The 23,438-nt window shown below is 33.8% G+C and overlaps 1 protein-coding gene and 1 non-coding gene across 2 annotated transcripts; both read right to left on the bottom strand.

The window, feature by feature from the left end:
- Window positions 1-785: 785 nt before the first annotated feature.
- On the bottom strand, window positions 786-2,971 carry LOC132611006 (1-aminocyclopropane-1-carboxylate oxidase homolog 1-like). Its single transcript, XM_060325416.1, has 3 exons — window positions 2,362-2,971; window positions 1,353-1,674; window positions 786-1,265 (listed from the first exon to the last, which is right to left on the bottom strand). The coding sequence occupies exons 1-3, from the start codon at window positions 2,895-2,897 to the stop codon at window positions 951-953; spliced, it is 1,173 nt and encodes a 390-aa protein (XP_060181399.1). The 5' UTR covers window positions 2,898-2,971; the 3' UTR covers window positions 786-950.
- An 11,894-nt stretch (window positions 2,972-14,865) lies between these two features.
- Window positions 14,866-14,971, bottom strand: LOC132612480 (small nucleolar RNA R71). Its single transcript, XR_009571836.1, has one exon. It is a non-coding gene; the product is annotated as a small nucleolar RNA R71 (small nucleolar RNA).
- Window positions 14,972-23,438: the final 8,467 nt, after the last annotated feature.

Below are 23,438 nucleotides of genomic sequence, written 5' to 3'. Positions count from 1 at the left end.
ATATCGATTTGAATCTCTTAACCTTATCTGACTTCTTTTTATGCTTTTATTAAGTCGAGGGTCTTTCGAAAACAGTCGTCCTACCTTGGTAGGAGTAAGGTCTGCGTACACTCTACCCTCCCCAGACCCCACAATGTGGGATTTCACTGGGTTGTTGTTGTTGATGAGTGGTTAGGATAAATGGGATTTTGAGATTTCTCGGGTAAATCAGCACACTCGAAACAAACACAAAACCATTCCTAAAATTTAACCCCAAAAACTTGTAGTAATACTGGTAAATCCTTTTCATTAATCTTTGCTTATTGTCAAAAAATGTTCAAGAGTGTATTACTAGTGCGAGAAAACATTGCCTGACTCCTCCTCCATGCTAGTTGGTCATCTGATCCATGTAATCTTAGTTAACTGCTAGAAATCTTATGATCTTTAATGTCATTTTGTTTATTCCAAAGTCATCATCATCTGTTGAAAATTTTACTTCCCTATGAACGAGGTCTATTCAATCTCTTCACATGGTACACAATAGTAAAATACTCTCTTTTCCATTCACTCTTTTTCTTTTCCAATCTTTTGCGACCACTCTGGAGTGATATTTCGCAGTTCCCTTTCCAAAAGATATCTTAGTAATGAGGTTAAAAATGTCTTCATGTCTTACATAATCGGTAATAGGCTAGTAGCTGGTAATGCAGAACACTCAACATGGATGGTATATTGACGGCTTCATAACCGATTGAACTAAAGACCATGCTCACAGAGAATGAAGCAAACAATTTGGTGCAAATAGAAGAAAATGCAAACAGGTGGCTGCGAATTTCATGACAAGAAGTGCTCTAGTAGTTCAAAGGAGAACGCAAGTGCTCTTAGCTAATTACTCATTGGTAAAGCACTACTGTGCAGCAAATCAAAAACTTTGACATTGTTATGTATACTAATGTGCAGCAAATCACAAACTTTCATTGACCAGTACACATGATTATAGTGTTTTCAGAAGGACCATACAGATGTTCACTGCTGCTAGGCGATACCAGTCTGAAAAGATCAAGACCAGACTTATCAGGTGGCTTAGAGGAAAGCTTCGTGATGTAATCGCTCACAAGAAATTCTTTATATAGTGGGGGGTTTTCTTCTGATATGAGCTCTTTGATTGGACCATACATCTTTGGAGGTTCAAAAACACCGGTGAAAAAGCTTGCCACTGATATCCTTGGTCCTATCTTATTCGCTACAACTCTATGTTCTGCACTTACAAACTTGTCATTTGATAGGATCTGTTACAAAATCAGACTGAGATAACTAACAAATTCATAAAAATTGAAGATAAATGAGAAAAAAAAAAGCTGTATTTTATTGCAAACCTGAAGAAAGTCAGCAATACTAACAACCAATCCATGTTCAATCGGTTCAACATTGGCCCATTGGTTATTATGCATGACTTGAAGGCCGCCAATTTGATCTTGCAGCAGAAAGGCGAGGAAAGCAGGATCTTTATGCTTAGCGACACCAAGAGTTAGCTCTGGCTGAGGGCATGCTGGGTAGTAATGGCATACAAATACTTGTCCTTTGTCACATTCTGTGGCTTTCAAATGGTCAGGTTTTAGCCCAAGAGCTTCTGATAGTAAGCCAAGAATAATTTCCCCAAGTTTCATCACATGATTTATGTACTCGAGAGATGTCTTCCTGGATATTAGGAAAATACCAAAGATACAAAGTTACAGAACTCAAAAAGATTTAAGATATTCTGATCTACCATATCAAAAGAATTGTGGCCTTTACTGAAAGAGAAACACCTAGATGTGTAGAATTCCCTATGTCCAAAGATTTCAGCATGCAGCATCACTGATTAATCTTAACTGCTTCATGAGGATAAAGTTGGATCAAAATATTCCAAGAACCAGGTTCGGGCGAAGAACCACATCCGGCTTTGATACCATAAATATTATATACGAGACAACAGAGGAATTTCCTAGTGATATTCCAAGAATAAGAGGTATGTATACATGTATATGATTCTAACTAAGGAAATGAAAGCGTAAATAATCCCTAAAAACCTCTACAAATCCGTAATTGTGCTATGGACGTTACGTGAGACCGGTGTGTATGTTCATTTGGTAACATCGATGGAGCAATTCCACCCAGAAAGCATCCAAGATTACGACGATAAGAAGAATCCATGTTGGAAAAAAAACAGCTAAATACTGTAATACTTAACATCTCTGCTCATATTCGATTTTCTACAAAGCCAGAACATAAAACATACAATTGGCCTTGCTAAAATTCAATAGTTCTGAACTTTACTTAACCAATTTCAACTAGAACAGGGCTGACATAGAATTGCGATTCAAATGCAGAAGAATGGATAGTTACCTGCAAATTGCTGGTATTTCTTCAGGTTCAATGTGACCAGAAGCTAGTGTAGAAATGTTCAATGTGTCCCTCCATTTTGCAGTCTTTGTTTGATTTATATGAGGATTGCTATGGTATCTAACATTTCTCCCTACATCGCACGAATAGTACTCTTTCTTCACTTCAGCATCTTGTTCGTGAAAATCACGAATCCCATCAATCATTCCTTCCAAAACACTTGGAGGAACCCCATGATTTATCAGTCGGAAAAATCCCCACTTCTCTGATGCTTCCCTTATTTCATCGACAATCTTCTTACGTCGATCTTGAATCTCTATGCCACTGAGATCTATCACTGGAACCTGTAGAGTTGACTTTCCCTGCGTCAACTCTTCAGCAAGTTCATGAGGTGGCCTAATGAAAATTTTTGGTATTTCTACTATTCCAGCATCAACTAGTCCCTTCACACCAGCTTTTGTATCATCAAAAGCTTTTATTTCCTTCAATGGATCGTAATCCATTGTTAAGTCAGCTTGAGAATCTGCAGTTCCGGACATATTTGTTCTTATTTCAACAAGGCTAAGTTTCCTGAGCAACTATTTCTATTAGTTAGTGGCTTAGTGCTCATGCTCATAACCAATGTGAATTTATACTATATGGAAAAGTGAAAGGTGGACAATCAAGGGTAATATTGAAATTTTACATCCAATATTTATGGTATTTCCATTAAATCTTCTGTGGACCCCATTTTCCACCACTCTCTTCTTCAATGCACTCCTTCCCACCCTTCCTATTTAGTGATTTAAGTTAAACAATATTTTCCCCAAATTATTTGTCTTCGTTATAAATAACATTTTTCAAGTAGCATGTAATTATGCCTCTAACCACGTGTTACTTTTTTCACTTTTACTTTTCACTATATTCTTTATGCTTCACATAATTTCAAGTCTTCTTGATTTCATTTATGTATTCTTTGTACTTCCACAATTTGACTATATACAATATTGTGAAAGGTTGAATAATTTTTATTTTTATGACATGAATATACATTATTTATATTTTGCGGTGTATTTTATAAAATATATTGTGGCATAACATTTTTGAAATCCAAATGAAGGTTTACCCTTTTAGTAATTAATTTCACTATTTGTATGAACTAAATCAAACGTTCTATGTGTTTCTTTTGCAAGATATTTTGATTATGTATTAATAAAAACTAATCTAACTTGTGAAATACGCACAATATTAGAACAAAACATCAAAATCCGATACAATAAAATAACGTATCCATAGTTAATATAGCTTATGCTCAAAATTTATTAATTAAAATTATTTTTATTCGAGAAAAAATAAAATTAGTAACTATAGATTAATTTTAACTATTTAATGTTAATTATGTTAATCATATATCATTACAACTAAACCTATAATCGATAAAAAAAATTATTTAGACCAAACAAAAAGCCAATAATAAATACAAAAATACACATAATATTAGAACAAAATATCAAAATCTGATACAATAAATAAAAGTATCAATAGTTGATATAGCTTATGCTCAAAATTTATTAATTAAAATTGTTTTTATTAGAGAAAAATAAAATTAGTATCTATAAATTGATTTTTAATTATTTAACGCTAATTTTGTTAATCACATATGATTATACAACTAATAATATAATCGACAAATCTTTTTACTTAGACCAAACAAAATGCTTATAAAAATACATTGATGTACATTATTAATCAACTTATTCTTAATTTTATGTTTAACTTATTTGCAAACCCAAAAATTCTTGTAATTACTTCACCATGAGGAATTCGTTTATAGTGTGTCGATTGACTATATGTACTTGGAAATTCACTTGTACTAATAGAACAATAAAAGAAAAAAAATGAAAGAATAATATCTATCAAAAATCATTATAGATTCTGGTGGAGTAACAAGTACCTTTTCGTCTTAATTACAGATTTTGAATTCAACTCCTAGATATAAAAAGACTTTTAGTAGGATGCGTGTTACTCCAAAATAGGACGTCCTGGAATGAGTCTAAATTAATCCGTCCTCAAAATAAATATCAAACATCGAATGAGAAATTAAAAATATATATATAATTATCAAAACCTAATTAGAACCATCCGTCTTGGTCTTTAGCATTCCAACGCAAGATATCCGGTGTTCATCAATGAACTCTTTAGTTCTCTTCATAGGTATGCTTTTCAACTTTCCAGTTCATGTCTGGAAGGTAATGTCATACTTTTTCAATTCTAAATTTTGGATGAATTGATAATTCCGCTGGCCAATTGCAGTTCTCTTCACAATTCTCCATTGCTAATCGCTATTCCTTCCCTATTTTGAAGTTCCATCTATCTCTTCGGGTGAGTTTTTTAAACTTTTTCCTGTGCTTTTTTCTTCTTCGTCTTTCAGTATCGGATATATATATATATATATATATATATATATATATATATATATATATATATATATATATGTTTTACTGAGTTGCTTCTCCATATTCCACACTCTTTCAAAATTTGAGTTTTTTTTCTATTGATGGTCATTGATGTTGTGAAAATGGTATGTCGTCCGGGTTCTTCGCTTCCACATTTGTACAACTAAATCCATGCATGTGTTCGTTTTGGTTGGTTTTGGGATACGAAGTGTAAGTCACACTGGGTTGAGGCAAAAGTCTGCCTTAAGGCAATTTTTTTTTCTTTTGCCTGAATAGGCCTATTTTGCTACGACACTCTGCCTTGCGATTTTTTTTTTTAATTTTTGATTGAGCGGGAGTTCGAATCTGGAACCCATGAATTTCTAGGCGAATGACAAAAATTAAAGACCACCCCCGAATAAGGGCAATCGTGCAAATTGGGGGGGATTACAAGGTGGGGAATCGAACTCTCGCCAACCAAGTGAAAGTTCAGGTAGCCAAGCAATGGAGCTACTAATTAAGATCCCCATATATAGATCACCTTAATTTACATGCATCATGTTAAAAAAAGAACAAACTAATTAAGAGTTAAACTTTAAATAAGAAAGATTTTAAAGCTTTTATATGATCACCTTAAATTACATGCATGGTGTGTGTTGGGTCCGTGCTTTGCACGGGCTATACCTTATCTAGTCAATATTCAACAATGCAAAGATACGTGTGCGGTTGGGATAACTTTTTAGCAAAGGTCAGAAATGGAAATGATTGAAGTTTGGTCATTTTTCGTTGTTTTCAATTGTTTGATTGAAGTTTTCATATCTTCTATATCTATATATATATATATATATAAAAAGGTACAAGCAATGTGGTTAAGCTAAGTGGCAAGCTAAAAACAAGCCACTTGACAATTTTAAGACAAAGTTAACTTGATTATGTAATAAGAATAAACTTGAATTCAAAAAAAGACATTTCAAACTAAAAATATATATCATTTAAAGTTGATTAGTGATGAATTTGAATTGTAGCTACATCTTTTAAAGTTAATCCGGGATTCTTATCAAGAAGGACTCTTTATAGATAATCCGAAAATTCAACCAAATTGATTATCTTAGTATTAAACTCCTTTAAACCTATTTTTTAAATTATGGTTACTTATCTATTAAATGATATTAGAAAATAAAGTTAAAAATTCAAATGCAAGCTATCCAAATTTGCATCCTTATGTTATCTCAAAAATTATTACGTTCTTTTATTCAATGAACTAGGATGTATTTCAATAAAATGGTCCTAATTTTTTATTTATTTTTTTAAATCCAAACCGTATCAATCTCTAATCAAATTTCTACAATTTCAATAGAAGAGTCCTATTTAAAAAGATCCTCCAAACCGTATGTATCAATTTAAATCTTTTAAAGCTTAGCAGTCGATACAAAATTAATCTTATGTCATTTTAATATGGAAAAATATATGTTATTTAAATTGACAGCTAATATATTTTGAATTGAGATAAACAAATCTTAGATAGATTTCGATTGAGATAAAAAAAAAACGTTTGAATTTGAATTGAAGATAAAATATTTGAATCCTATTTATATCATTATTATAAAAGGAGGGTTAACAGGCTTGGAATTGCTATCTCTATCGCTTTCCGAGCAGGTAATTATGAGCACATGAACGTTCTGTTTTGAATACATTTTTTTGCAATATTAACACCAATTTTCATTGCAGATATGAAGTCTATAGTTGTGACATTTCAGATTGATGCAGGAAAAGCAAGATGTGTTGCTCTTCGAAATAAGATCTCATATATATGACTGACAACATCTTCATTTTTGATGCCTATCTCCTCAATGACTAATGTATCTTAATTTACTTTTGCCCTATTTGTTGTTCAATTGGTTAATGGAACATGTGGATTCTTATTTTCTTCTTTGTACATATCAGATCTCTATATTAATGAAATACAGCAGTCGCTTGAGATGCGAAATGGTTTGTGTGATGCGAAATGGTTTGTGTGTGCAACAATACATGTCGAATGCAATCATGCATGCTGGGACGCCAGTCGATACATTCTTTTATGTGAACCTGGTAAGTGGTAAATTGTATTTGTTCTATTACCAAATGACCTTCTACTTTAGTTATATTACAACCTTAACATATAATACTATCTAACAAAAATCTTTTGGTTACATCATCACTGTCTAAGTTGTGCAACAAGTCAGCCAAAGTTGATGTTATTCACAATGGTCATTTGCAACAAGGGAGATCCATTATGGCACCTTAGTACTTGCCGCAGGATGAGGCTGATGGAGGTGGTAGTCTATATTCTATAGAAGTTCCCTTATATGCTAAAGCACTCTCTTTTTAATAGTCACATTTGTTTGTACATAATACAACTTAGCCTCTTTTGTCTTTTGACAAAGCTACACAATATTCTACAAGATTCAATTTTGTGTTCTATTTATTAATTCAAATGAATGAGAGTTTGTTAACTTAGCTTTACATGATCTTGAATATTGCTTCTTTTTGGGAAATATATGATTATCTCATGTTATATTTTTTCCCAAGCACTTCTGATTTAACTTATACACATTAGCATTTAAAACTTTTAGATGATCATTACATTTTTGTCAATTATAGTAAGTCATTTACCACATATTTTTAATTTCTAATAGATACGGATTCAAAATTTGAACATTATGGGTTCAAGTTTCAAATTTTACCACCTACCATCAGATTTACCAGGTTTAGAATTTAATGTTTCGACTTATTTAGTGAATTGTTTAACATACAGAATTTAAGCCAAAATTAGATGATTATTCTCTTTTTCTCTTTTGAAATATTCATCTTAGATGAATTCATCCCATCTAAATATGGAAATCAGATTTAACCAAATCTAAATAGTAAATAAAATCTAAGTTGTAGTAGCTTAAGTATTTCTATTTGAATTTGAGATGAGAATTTAAAATATGTCCTGCGTGATCCAAAACCCTTTATGTGGAGCTTGATCCAAATCAATTCAAACCTTATCTAAGATTTTGAATTTAAAAACAAAAATTCAAGTATTTAACCGTGTGGTTAAATTTTCTATTAAAAATAAGTCTAAGGAATTTTGTTTTGGATTTTAAAATATACATCGTGTGATCCAAAGCAAATTATGAGGAGTTTGATCCAAATCAAATCAATCCTTATCTAAGCTTTTGAATTCAAAAACAAAATTCAAATTTTAACCATGTTCTTTTCTAACCTTTATATTCCTAGATATATTATTTGTTTTCCAATTAAGCATATTACAAATGAACTATTGACTTTGTTCGGGGGGGGGGGGGGGGGGGTTGATTTTTAAAGCAAAGTTGGGGGAGTTGGGGGTGAAAATGATTTTCACACCTAAAGTTTCATGGATAAATACATGAACATTTTGAAGATACAATTGTCATACAAGAAAATCAACTTTATCTTTGGCAGGTGATAATGTATGATGCTAAAAATTATGCTCGTGATGGAGAAATGTCTGCGAATATAAATCTTTATAACAGGAAAGACTAAGGTTATTATAGATCTTTTATTTTATTTTATCAGTCAAATATTATGATATTTGTAAAATTTATTTGTGATAGATAGCTATGTGTTTGCTAATATGAAGAAGCAAGAAGTGGCCCTTCTCTTTTCAGGCAACGCAAAACAAAATTCATGGCAATTTGGTCTTAGAAAATTATTAATCTAGCTCTATGTTTATGGATTTCAATGTGTTGATCCTTTTTTCCCTCGGATCTTGCTCCCCTCCAGTGAGCTTTCTGTCCAGTTGCCCTCTGGATTTTTGACACCTGGCACTTACTAAATCAATTGGCTAATATTCATTCTATCAATCCAATCATTCACACGCACTAATCAGCCCCTTTTATGATCACTACATTCCCATATTCATTTTATTGTTGCAGAGAAGAATCTTGATTTGCTGAAGGTTTACAAACTTAAATGTTTTAGAACACACAAATATTTAAGTTTCTAAACCTTCAGCAAATCAAGGTTCTTCTCTGCAACAATAAAATGAATATGGGAATGTAGTGATCATATTGCAGCCCAGTTTGCTCCGTGCATCAATATTGCAGCAGCAGGGATCTCTCTATGTAATTTCCGTTCTTTTAAATGTAGATTGGGACTTGGGAGGGAAAACATAAAAGGGGCTGATTAGTGCGTGTGAGTGATTGGATTGATAGAATGATTATTAGCCAATTGATTTAGTAAGTGCCAGGTGTCAAAAATCCAGAGGGCAACTGGAGGAACTGGACAGAAGGCTCACTGGAGGAGAGCCATATCCTTTTCCCTCATTATTGAACATTTTTAAAGTTATGATAGGCAATTATGAGGCTAGAAACGAAATTTTTAACCATGGTGAAGAGGTACTGTATCATCCTGTACAGTGAAAGTGTACTATCAATTCTTTTACTATTTACAGCCTGTTTGGATGGGCTTAAAAAAGCAGCTTATAAGCTGTTTTCAGCTCATAAGCTATTTTAGATAAGCTAAGTCAAGCGGACTCAATTAATTTTTTGGGCTTATTTTAAGCACAAAATGACTTTAAGCTGACCAGCCAAACACTCAAAAAAGCTGAAAACAGCTTATAAGCAACTTATAAGCCAATCCAAACGGGCTCTTATTTGAATTGCTTCTCCAAAATGAAAAGGTATTACACATCAGTTTATAATTAGTTCATGACTCTTCTTTGAATGAATATATAATAAAAATAGAGCACCATCCTAAACTGCAGAGGGATATGGCGTTATTAAGATTTCTTTGACTGAATATTGCAAGAACAATATTTTCATTTTCTTCTACTTTCAAATTTAGATAACATGTTAGGTTAAGAAATTCAAGATAAGTACTCCATTGTACATAGAATTTACGTATAAAGTAGTAAATAGAAACTTATCTCAATATAGTTGACAAGTAATTTTTTATAGTTATTGAAGGAAATCAAGCATTATGTATGGTGCGGGTAAGTATTTACCCATTATGTATACCTGAGTGTAGGTGTTAAGATAGTCTTTAAAATCAGTTAGTACTAAATGTTTACACTAAATCATATTAAATTATTAATTAATTTCCTTTGATATCGACCGCGCATCGCGCGGGTACGAATACTAGTATATAAAATAGGAGATGTGCAAGCCATATGATTAAACCAGGTGGCAAGCTAATAACAAGTCACTTCGCAATTTTAGGACAATATTTATTATTTATTATTTGTTGTAAGGATTTATAATTTAAAGTGAATTTTAGAAGATTTTAAACTTGAATTTGATGATAAACCTTTTGAAATTTAAATTAAAAGGATAAAGCAGAATCCATATATACATTAGATATGAACATGGTATTTTTAGGTGTAGTAGTTATCCATCATAGCTTCATTAATATATATTTTTTTCAGAAAAAATAAGCTTATAACGGAAAGATAAACTTTTTGAATTTGTATGAAAGATATCATTTTAAAAGATTTTAAACTTGAATTTGATGATGAACCTTTTGAAATTTAAATTAAAGGATAAAGCAGAATCCATATATACATTAGCTATGAACATGGTATTTTTAGGTGTAGTAGTTATCCATCATAGCTTCATTAATATATATTTTTTCAGAAAAATTAAGCTTATAACGGAAAGATAAACTTTTTGAATTTGTATTGAAAGATACCATTTTAAAATTGAAAGGTAACACACACTCAATTCAAATTTAAAATTATTAAATAAATATTAGAGAACTGATTTTACTACGAAAGTTGATAATAAGGTATTGGAATTGCAAAGTAGTTAAATTTTACTTTGCATTGCTTGAAATCCCATACAAAAATTATTGACTCCATTCTTTTGAATTAGTACATATAAAAATAAATAATAGTACTAAAAAACTAGCTAATTGATAACTTGATGCAATGAAAACATTTTCACGAGCACATATAAGTTTAAAAAAAGAAAAATTTATTTATGAAATAAGAAATATATTATTTAATAATATAGTATATTGACTAATGATAAGCTTCGGAGCAATAGACTAAATTTAAATCAAAATAAATTTTCATTTAAGTAATTTTAGTAATATAGCAATTAAATCATAAAAATGTCCTTAGTGGCATTATATTTTATTGTAGTCATATTTATATTATAAGATAAGGATTAAGAAGGATCTTAGGATCTATCTTTTAGATATACACTACGTTGTTTTTGTTTTAAAAAAAATAACAGATTTTATACTTGATAGCTTATTATTTGGTATGGTTTTTGAATTGAGTTTAAATGAATTGGAGTTGTTGTGAAATTCCAACTTTTAACCGCTTATATATGCTTCCTCAGCAACACACTTTTTTTAGGGCTATTTCTTTTCTCTCTTTTTGTCGTTGATTATTAGTTTTAGTTATGCCTATCAAGTTTTAGACGGAAGAGTTATTATTATCAGTGGTGAAAGAGGATTTTGTTTTTAATATATGGCTCTATTGAAAGATGATTTTTTTTATATGGCTCTATTCACTATCTTAAGAGCACTTATCAAAAGAAACCTTATTTCTTTTTATATCTAACTCCGTGTGTTCTTATCTTCTCCATGATACTAACTTATATATATATACTATTATTGAAATGCAGGTGTTCAATTGGTTCATGAATGCTCAAGTTCAACTATATATATGGAAGCCAATGGCAGAGGAAATGTACATGGAAGAGGTGATGAATCAAAAAACTTCAAGTTGAAAACATCACTCTTCTATTCTTTTTTATTTGAAATGGCTTTGGAATATCATGTAAATGCCAAAATATTTTCCCCATCATGTATTGTTTGTGTCCTAAGACTTACAAGGTGTAGATTTTTTTTATTTTTTTTTGTATACCTTTTTTTTTTTAAAAAAAAAAAACATAATTGATCTTGGATTTTTGGTGGTGTTTTCAAATGAAAAGGTAATCTTTTTTATTTGTGGTTAGTTTTTTTTGCTAACCGTGATAATTTCCTAAGCTTATACATTCTTCAATGTTAAAAGTTAGCTGAATGGTTACTTTTCTTTTCTTATAGCTTGAAAATTTGTACTAAATTATGATCAAGTGTGCAAAAAACAATGAGGGTAGATAAATAAAGTGATTTTTTTGCAGTCATAAGAGGTGCGTGTTTCAAAACCCACTCAAAAATAACGTAGCTATATAATGAATAAAAGTGCATTGCTTCTTATAATGCATTAAGCAGACATTTTAGCAATACAAAATTCCATTGTTGGTAATTGTTTTTGACCTAATAGAAAATTATGTGACATGATTACTCAATTCAATTCGGAATTCTTCATTCACATTTTTTTTAATTACCAAGGAGCCTACAAGGTGAGGTGTTCTTTTCTTACTTTATTTTTCTTAATTTATTATTAATTTTTAAAGTTTGCTTTATACTCATGTAGTTACTGCATATCCTTTTTATTTTTAACCAAACTTCTTTATTTTTTAGCTCCTGCTTTATTTTACTTTTTAGATTTATCAAGAACCTATTGGATAAAAATAGTTCAGAAAATGTTCTCGGTATCTAATTACTTGAGGTCGATCCTTAGAGTTTAAGCATTGATGTTTTATCATATTTATCGTTCTTCGCAAGTTTAGCACTAAAATCACCTTCTTAAGAAGAAAAGAAGAAGACAATAAAGAAGAGTTTGAAGAATAAGTAAATTCTAGGTTTTATCAAGTATTGGGACAAGAAATAACAACAATTTAATGATGAATACGTATAATATTGTATCCATTATCTTTTTTCTCAGTGCAAGTTCATGGTTCATCTTTGATTTTTCTTTAAGAAAATGGACCATCATTATTTGAACTCCGAAAAAAAGGTAATGATAGAGCAAGTTTGTTATTTTGGTGAATATATATGATAATGGACTTCAAAATAATTTATGTATTACAATCACATAAATAAATTTACAAAAGTCAATTAGTTTATCTTATCTAAGTAATTTGTTTTTATTTTTTGTTTAAGGGTTAGAAAGAATGTAGGTTCATTTCTTTCTAATTACAAGCTCTAATCAATTAGCTTAAAGACACTTCTCTACTATTTATGGAATATAGTTTTTTTTTCCTGCTTTTCTATGTCAAGAAATATATGATAAACATATTGACTAACTATAAGAAAATCTAATAACGTATGCATATAACGTAAAATGATATTTAACTAAGCGGTGAATTATTAAAAATTACATGACATGTTTTGGAGGATATTAATGAACACTAAAGTAACGTGAGTGTAGTTAATTTTTGAATTGACTTTTTTTAATAGCTGGAATTTAATTTGGAATATAAACTTTCTAAAAAGTACGTAGTTTGTATTTTTCTTTAAATGAAAGATAAAAATGAATATTTTTACTATAAAGAGGAATTAAGTTAGGAGTAATTGGAAAACCTTAACTATTAGTATAGATTCTTTTCAGAGAATATGAATATGGATTGGAACGGGTAAAAATGAAATCCAATAGTTGTGAAAGAAAGTAGCTATACAAGTTAGATTTCAAACTTCTTTTTCTACCCTAAAAGTTTTTTAAGGAATCACTTTAACAACCTTTAATTATCCTTTACATGCAAGAGAATATTACTTGACCAGAAAAATAAAGGAGGAGTATTAAAAGTTGACTAGATAAAATAGTGGTCTCTACAAAACTATCAGTCTAAATATTGAAGGAAATACAGACATATTGTAAATAGATTTGAGTAATAATTTACGATTAATTCCATTTGACATTGATCGCGCATCGCGCGGGTACGAATACTAGTAATTGAAAATGAATGAGTTTAGTATTTTATTTGTCCGCTACCCACTTTATAGCTTTATGCCGGAAAGTCCTATTATGGAGATAAAATGCTCTCTTAACCTAGATCTTTAATAAAGATGAAATAATACCTTATTACCCCCACCACAACTTGTTGGTGGTAATGAATTTAGCACCTGAAATTAAATTAGACATGGTACTAGAAGATTCCAGTTTTAAAATTATAAAATTGGATGGTTGTTTCCCGTGATTCATTAATGTACAGTATGGTATGGTACAGTATGATGTTGTATTGTATTATACTGTATTAATGAACACAATGTTTGGATAGACTGTATCTTTTGTTGTGATTTAATAACATTTCTATTGTTTGGTTTGACTTTATAGTACTTGTATAATAACTTGTACATTTACTAAAATACCCTTAACTCTTAATTAGAAATTAGTTTATATATATCAATAAAACTTGGGTAAAGGATAAAATAGGAACTAAGTAGGTGGTGGGTGGGGGTGGTGGAGAGGTGGGTGTGTGAGGTGGGTGATCGTCGGATGAGGGTGGGGATAATGGGTGGTAGGGTGGGGGTGAGCAGTTGTGGGGTTGGGGTTGTGTAGTGGTTAGGGATAGTGGGTGGGGGTGGCTGAGGGGTGGGTGGTTGTGGGAAGAGGATGGGGGTAGTGTGTGGTAAGGTGGGGGTGAGTGGTTGTGGGGTGCAGGGGCGGATTTATAGGCAGCACAGGGTGTTCACCCGACACCTAACGCCGTTGCCGGGGAATACGATTTTGAAATTACTGATTGTGCGTACTCTTCTTTAAAACTTTTTCTATTCCATCACACCTTGTTTGCTGTTGTGGCAATCCAGGTAAACATGGCTGGAAGACCGAATCGAAATCAAGGAAACCAAGGGGGACTCCAAGTGAACCCTCCTGCACCAGAAGAGGACGAAGATGAGAATATATTTGCGAAATTCATCAATGAAGCTGATTATGCTTCTGCTGTGGTCCCTCCTAGGACTGAAAATGCTACTTTCAAAATTGATAGTTCTATCTATCAGCTGTTGAAACTTGAAGCTTATTTCCAAAATTCTTTGGAGGATTGTTCACTCCGGCATTTGAAAAACTTCCTGCATGTGTGTGCTCAACAATCCCAAGGTGCTATTTCTGTTGATACACTTCGGTTACGGATCTTCAAATATTCCTTGGCTGGCCAAGCAAGGGAATGGTATGAAAAGCTTCCCAGCAACTCTATTCATACCTGGAGCGAGCTAGCAAATACATTCTTGAAGAAGTGGTTTCCACCGAGCAAAAAGGCTGAACTTCGAGATAAGATCTTTGAGTTCAAACAGCTCCCGGGGGAACAATTATATTCGGCATAGGAGCGGTTCAAGTACTATCTAGCTCAATCTCCAACTCACGGGTTTCCGGATGCTATCCTCACAGAGAAATTCTACAAGGGCTTAGATACAATGAATCAGATTGCTGTCAATACTGCCGCAGGAGGATGCTTCATGGACAAGTCATTTATCGTCATCACCCGTTTGCTTGATAAACTCACCACCCACAATCAAGTTTGGCATTCAACTGATAGTGAGAGTCTCTCTTATGGTAGTCCATCACTAGCTGCCGTTGCAAAAGAAAACCATGAGATAGATCATGCCTTTGCTCATTTGCAAATCACGGTGGATTTATTATCAAAGAAGTTGGCAGAAAATGATGCACAGGGGGTAAATGTTGTTGAGGAATTACCACCTCATCCACAGGGAATGTATCAGGTCCCTGAGGGGATGTACCAAGATGGGCAACAACAGTATGAAGATGCTAATTATGTCAACAACTCGCAAGAGGGTTATCAAAGGCAAAACTATCAAGGTCCGGGTCATCACCCATGGCAAAAGCCTTAACAACAATTTCAAGGGAACAATTATAGCAGAAATGATCAGGGAAATCCAAATCAAGGGAATTACAATAACAATAATTATAGCGACAAGAGCTCGAACCCCTACATTCCACCAAGGGGGCAAACATCAAATTCCGAACAGTGGAGAGACAATTCAGCTGGCAACTCTGCTAGTAATGTGCTTAATGATTCTGCGGAGTTGAAAAGTATGATGCAGAAAATGCTAATGAATCAGGACAGAACTGAGAGCACAATAAAGGGAATGTCTCAGGTTCAACTATCTCATTCAACTTCCATTCATAAGCTTGAATCGCAATTCAGAGATATTTCCAGAGAAGTGCACACTCCTCAACATGGACAACTACCAAGTGATGCAGTTCCAAATCCAAAAGGTAGTGGGGTAAACTCTGTGGAGCATGTAGCTGCTATTAGCACCAGAAGTGGAAAAATACTTCAAGGTGCTGATAAAAAGGTGGTTGATCTCGAGCCAATTATTGAAGAAGAGGCACAACCTGATGTATCTGATGATATTGTGGAGGAAGAAACAGAGGAGGAAGTCCCTATTATAGCTAAAAAGGAGCAGAATCTTGATAATCTCAAGGCACAAGGAGAAAAAAAGGAAAAGGGGAAGGTAAAACTTTCTGGCGCTCTACGCCCTTTGAGCCAATTGTTCAAATCTTCACCGCCTTTTCCTCAAAGGCTAGTGAGGAAAACAGAAGATGACAAATGTTTGCGATTTTATGATCAACTCAAGCAGTTGACGATGAACATTCCTTTCATGGACGCTGTCCAGGAAATGCCTGGGTTTGCTAAGTATTTGAAGGATCTCTTAACAAAGAAGAAGAAGCCATTGAAACACGACACTGTGGGTATCACTCATCGCGTTAGTGCTATTCTTTCAAAGACCACAGTGCAAAAAAGGGAAGATCCTGGAGCATTCACCATTCCATGCACCATAGGGCAGCAGGATTTTGCCAAGGCTTTGGGTGATAACGGGGCTAGCATAATCTTATGCCCCTTGAGATTTTCAAGAGATCAGGATTAGGGATGCCAAGGCCAACTACCATGAGGTTGCAGATGGATGACATATCGATAAAAAGGCCAGTGGGGGTAGTTGATGATGTGCTTGTTCAAATCGGGGAATTCCTACTGCCGGCAGATTCGTGATTCTTGACTGTGCTATTGATCAAAAAATTTCCATTATTCCGAGGAGACCTTTCCTTGCGACAGGGAGGGCTCTTATGGATTCCGAGAAGAATGAGATCAAGTTCCGGGTGAACGATGAGGAGGTGACTTTTCACGCCAGCAAAGGCATGAAATTACCTAGTCTTTATCAAAGTATTTCAGTCATTAATTCTATTGATGTGGTGGATGTTGACACCCAATTTGGTCCCTCCTTTATTTAATCTTATTCACTCGGGCGTCTAAATTTATTGACAAGCTAAATACTTTATTTTCACAACTATTATTTGCGCTACTTTTATTTTCAACATTACAAGCATTATTTTATCATAAATTTTAAATGTTCGTCATCATTTCATTTTTTCGGGTTTGAACTCGTTAAATTAATTACAGAACAACACTTTGTTAAATCCTTATCTTTCACATATTAATTATTAATTGTCTTCATATAATATATATTGTACCAGTTATTAAATTAGAAGCCCGGAAATAATTAAATAGAGGAGGAAGGATCAACAATTTTCAGCCAAATTAATGACCCGAAATATAAATACAATATTATTTCCCTACCCAAACAAACAACCCACATTTAAATACCCAACCCACATTTTCAACTCAAACTAAATATCAAACCGACCAGCCCACTACCGTTTTTAATTCGGTCCAGCCCACACCTCTTAAACAAATTCACCCGGACCGGCCCATTATTTTACCCGACCCGGCAACCCACTACAATTAAAATCCCTAATCCCTCACTCCCCTTTTCCTTTTTCCACACTTCCGCCGCTCACCCCTCTCCCTTTCACCCCTCACGCCTCTGCTCCTGCCTCCCCTTTCTCTCTCCCACGCCCACGTTCTCTCTGCACCTCCACACTCTCCTGTTCCCCACGCATCTGTCATACACTACTCTCTCTCATACGCTCCTTCTTTTTCCTTTTCTTTACTACAGAATGAAGCTTATAAGTAGGAAGCCGGGTGGAATCATTTGGGCAGGGGTATTTTTGTTACAAACACCATTGATAGCAATCTTTACTTTCTACTTCCTAGCATTTTCATTCAATTCGCCAAAAGTGAATACAAAACTTTAGTTCACAAAAAAAAAACCGCAATACTTTCGTTCGAACTCGTTTGGCTCAAAGTTCGGGTCTATTCATAACGAGAGAGTAGATTCGAGACCCCGACGACCTCAGTTCATTGCGCACAAAACAGGTAAACTTCGATACATTCATTACTCATGGTCTTTAGTTTCTGTTTTGTTTAAGATTTTTAGTTTATTCTGCGATATGTTTAGTGATTGCGTAGTTTATTTGTCGTCGCATTATTTGTTTGATGTTTGGGGGCTGTTAGGATAGGATATTAATCGTTAATTGAATTTGAAAGATGTCTAGTGTAGTTTGGATGTTTAGACTGAATTTGCAGGATTTAGAACTTATTTAAAAGTCGAATATACATAGGATATACAGTGGGTTATCAAGGTAAGAAGAACATATACATTTGATACACATCTGATATACACACCATGGTGTGTATATCTTAGGTATATTATGTTATAATTAAAGCAGCCGACACTATCTCTCTTTTACTCTATCTTTTCAAAGAATATATATCCTGTCATGAATGTAATCTGTTTTGAATTTGTAGTTGCATTTCTTATTTAGTTATGTATGTGGCATGTTCTGTTAGGGAATTATGATAGGCATCAACATATTTAGATATAATTCTTGCCTTAATATGTACTGGAGATCAAATTGATTAGTCTGCTATCATACTTAGGTGGAGATCCGACTTAGTTGTTCAAGTGATTGATTCAGAATGATTGTTTGAGTACTGATTTAGACCATGTGAATTTTTTTTGACATAACTGTCCCTAAACTAGGAGTCTATGTGAAATGTTATTTGATTATGTGCATTCTTAATAGCAACCTTGTATGTATTAGGTGATTGAAAGAGTTAAACCCTTGGAATTTAAATAAAAAATCTGAATGATTGACTTGGAACTTATATGTGAGCATGAACATCCAGTTGTCTCTTTATACGCATGCTTGTGTACTATTTTAGAGCTCATCTAATGTTGGTATTCTGCTTCTGAGAATCTGACAACACTAGGCTGAAGTTTAAAGAGTCAGTACTGCAAAAAATGAATTCATAATTAAACACTTTTTACTGTTATTTTGTGTGTCTCTCTCCTTCTTCTCGAATGACATTGGTTTCTTTCAGAGTGCATAGTTGTTTCATGTGTTAAGATCTGGACAAGGTGCCATAATCTGAATACTTGTTGTAAATCACTTATAGTCTCTTCTAAAGCAAGTTGAATCAGTGAAACCTATTTGCAAATGTCTGTTTCTTAAATTGCTCTGAGTTTATAGCTAAATTCTGATGGTTAGCCTATATGACCTAATGTTGTTGCTTGATTGTTCAGTAACTTCCACCTCTGAGAATGCCCTGCCTACATGTTTTGATTATTATATCTTGACCACTCAAACTGCATGTGTATCTGTTGGAAGGGACTTAAGCATAACTCGACTTGACTAAGTACCTATATATGTTTGCAATAACTTACGGAGCTAAAAAATGTCCTAAAGAACCCTGTACTAGGTATCCCCAACCTGTTCATGCCTATTTGCCTATTTGTGTAACACCTTATCTGAAATAACTCTTCACATGCATCTAGTCATTACATAATAATTTGCCAAGACCTCTATGTGCTCTTGGGCTCTGCTTGCTGGACTTTGTTTTATCATGGCCATTTTATTAGTAGATTAGTTCAGTCCCGTGCATAGTATTTAGGCTTTGTTTAGTTTAGTGATCATGCCTTGGTATAAAGTAATGCTAGTCCTGGAGTATCTGTATGCTTATGTTGGATGACTATGTTGATAGTGTCTATTTTCAGTCGATACTTTCATGTGTTCATGCTGTCTAGTTAACATAGTTGGTGTCCATATAACTTGTGTCATGTTACTGCTGCCTACCTCTATGTTATACAATTATGTAGCTAAACAGAATCAGTATGGACATGAGTGTTAGTTTAAATCTAAAACTTGATTATCGTATAAGTTATCCAGGTTAACATTGTCTAGTTTAAGGTTGGAAAACCTGTAGAACTCTTTGATTTTAAACTCGATCAGTGGTTCAGTTGAGTTAGAGGGGTGTCTCTATGAATTTATTTCAATTGTTCCTGAAGCAGTTTGCTAGACATACCTATGGTAATCTGGAATCCCACAATGTTGATTTGGTTAAGGCTAGTTCATGGACTACCCTTTAAAAGTTAAACTTATGCTGTGTAATGCCTCAACTATGAGTTTAGTTATCACTTATGTGCTACTGCCCATTTTCTGAACATGTTCAAAAATGCAAACGAGAGTCAAGATTATTTTAAAACAAAGTATATGACGTTAGTATATAAACCATGCTGCTGATTTTTGGTAGTGACTGAATGTTAACGAATGTCATGGATTCGTGCTGTAGTTCCTAGTTCCCTTTCATCTCCATAGAATATCACAGTTGTTCCCTGCCATTTTCGTTCCTTGCTTGAGTTATGAAAAGAGCATGAATAAGTCGATTTTTCCTTCAACTCTAGTATATATATGGCTGTAGTTATACAGCTGTTTGTTTGAGTTATAATAGCTAGGATAACGTCATGTTCAAAGCATGGAGATGGGATAGTTTAATTTTATGTTAGCCTCTATTTCTAGCACAACCTCATTATTTTGAAATCTCTGAGATAATTAGCTGCCTTTAGTTGTATTCAAATCTATTTCAGCCTTTAGAGCATGAGTATCCAGTAAATATATTAGTACTATAATCTTGCTTACTTACATGCACTAAACACAAGGTCAAGTGCTTGGGTTTTGGACCAGCACAGAGTAGAGATTAACAAATTTTGCATCGTCCAAAGAAGCTAAAATGTCTGCCTTTAGTTTCCTCGTATTGTTTTAGCATCAAAACTCTAAAAACAATTGAATTTCAGTCCTTTTCTTCAAAGAATGGAACCTTGGACTTATGTTATTTTTCAAGTAGTTAGCTGCTTTTTTTGTTGTTGTTGTTTTGATGACTTTTCTTTTCAGATAATCCTGCAACTATGAACTCTGCTGATTATGCTTCTTTTTCTAAGAATTCACCTTTGTCTATTTATTTTCCTTATTTAATCTGCTCATTTCCTAATCCTTTTCCTTTTATTTTTATGCATGACTATCGCATACGAGTCCGAGGGACTCATTTTCTTCCGCATTTGGCGTTGGGCTAAAAGCCCAACATGAAATTCTCCCCGTCCTTTCCTGTCCGCAGCCAACTAAGAAGACAAAAATCTGGGCTAAGCCCAACAGCAGCAGCCTATCTGTAGCAATCAGTCTAAATGGACCGGTTCATTTGAGTTCATACTACTGGGCCGAATCCCAATAGCAATAGTAACGCACCAACAGTCCTTAAAATGGGCTGAGCCCATTTAACCTATTTGCTCCTCCATTTTATTTCTGTGCATTTAACATGTATTGTATGACTAACATTTGTGCTTGTTAATTAAGATAAACTTTAGTAACATTAAGTGTTTTAGTTTAGTTATGGGTAGTTAATTCCACAAAATTACATTCATTTCTAGTTATGTTCTAAACTGCTTATATAGTATCTATAACATTTATTCAGAGTAATTTTTAAAATAGCATGACTATATATTTGAATTAAAAGAATCAACATTTACTCTTTTTATCTTAGAACACTTGAAATACACATTTGTTAAAACGTCAATTTTACAATAACTTTACAAATACATTTTAATTCGGTAGTTGGCGTAATTCATATTCAGAATACATATGAACATCACTCATTCCATTTCTTTTGGTTTATTTATAATTAAACTCTTTTTTTATTAAATCACTATTTTTCTACAAGTTTTACTTTAAATAACTTTAGGAATATTATAAGATATTTTCTTAAACATTTAAACATTACATTTACACTTAGCCTAACTAATTATAAGTCCGGTCGGTTAACCATTGTTAATGGGTCTTAAAGGGTGCCTAATACCTTCCCTTTAGACTAATTGAACCCTTACCTGAATCTTTTGGTTTCGTAGAATTTACAATAATATCAACTTTAGATAACTACTTTAATAAACTTCAGGTGCCCTAATTCACCGTAAATAATTAGGTGGCGACTCCTTAAACAAACAAAAAACAGGAATCTCCAATATGTCGTACTTCTGATTTAACCCGATTAAAATGGGGTATGACAGTGGATGAAGCGGTAGAATTCAAAATGGAGGAAGAATGCTTGGGTGAAGCATTATCGGCCATCTTGGTGAATTTTGATGCAGAAGAAATGGAGGGATATATTGAGATAGTGAATTCACTCACCGATCTGGGGTCTTACTCTTATGAGCCCAAGAAATTGTCTCTTGATTTAGAGAAATGAACAACTCCTGCAGGAAAACCATCAATTATTGAGCCACCGAAGTTGGAACTCAAGCAACTTTCTTCCCATCTTAAATATGTGTTTCTTGGATCAAATGCAACCCTCCCAGTTATTGTGTCATCACTTCTGAATGAGGGCCAAACTCAAAGACTCATCGCAGTCTTGAGGAAACATTTAAGAGCTTTGGGTTGGACTATTGTAGACATCCGGGGGATTCCCTTCGGAATTTGTGAGCACCGAATTCAGTTGGAGGAGGAAAGTTATCCAAGTGTTGAGCATCAGAGAAGATTAAATTCATCGATGCAAGAAGTGGTAAAGAAAGAGATTATTAAGTGGCTATATGTTGGGGTGGTTTACCCGATTGCCAACAGTCCATGGGTAAGTTCAGTCCTGTGTGTGCCAAAGAAAGGGGGCATCACCGTGGTCCCTAACTCTAAAAATGAGTTGATTCCGACAAGAACTGTCACTGGTTGGAGAGTGTGTATGGACTACCGGAAGCTGAACACTGCATCTTGCAAGGATCACTTCCCTATGCCTTTTATTGATCAAATGCTTGATCTGCTATTATTGTTTCTTGGATGGGTACTCAGGGTACAACCAAATCAACATTGCATTGGAAGACCAAGAAAAGGCTACTTTCACTTGTCCCTATGGGACATTCGCTTTCAGCCGGATGCCATTTGGTCTTTGCAATGCCCCAGCTATTTTCCAACTATGCATGATGTTGATATTCTCTGACATGGTTGAAAACTTTCTTGAAGTCTTCATGGATGACTTCTCTGTTGTGGGAGACTCATTCGATGAATGTTTAGACCATCTTGATCGGGTGCTCCAAAGGTGTGAGGAGACAAACCTCGTTCTAAACTGGGAAAAGTGTCATTTTATGGTAAAGGAGGGAATTATCCTTGGCCATAAGATTTCCGAAAGAGGGATTGAAGTTGACCAAGCCAAAATCGATGTGATTTCAAAACTCCCTTCACCCATCTCGGTAAAAGGGGTTCGGAGTTTCCTGGAGCACGCCGGATTCTATAGAAGATTTATCAAAGACTTCTCCAAAATTGAAAATCCAATGTGCAAACTCTTGGAAAAGGAGTCCAAATTCAATTTTGATGAGAAGTGCATAATGACTTTCGACGAGTTGAAGTTAAAATTAACCTCAGCCCCTATTGTTGTGTCCCCGGATTGGTCGTTGCCCTTTAAATTAATGTGTGATGCCAGTGGTCTTGCAATTGGCGCTGTGCTTGGTCAGCGGCTCAACAAAATATTGCACCCAATTTATCATTCCAGCAAAACGCTAAATGGAGCTCAACTGAACTATACCGTAACGGAGCAGGAACTACTTGCTATTGTTTATGCTTTTGAAAAGTTCCGGGCTTATTTATTGGGTGCCAAGGTAGTGGTT

This window comes from Lycium barbarum, chromosome 9 (assembly GCF_019175385.1).
Source record: "Lycium barbarum isolate Lr01 chromosome 9, ASM1917538v2, whole genome shotgun sequence".
NCBI classification, from domain to species: domain Eukaryota; kingdom Viridiplantae; phylum Streptophyta; class Magnoliopsida; order Solanales; family Solanaceae; genus Lycium; species Lycium barbarum.
This window is presented reverse-complemented; position numbering and strand designations above follow the sequence as displayed.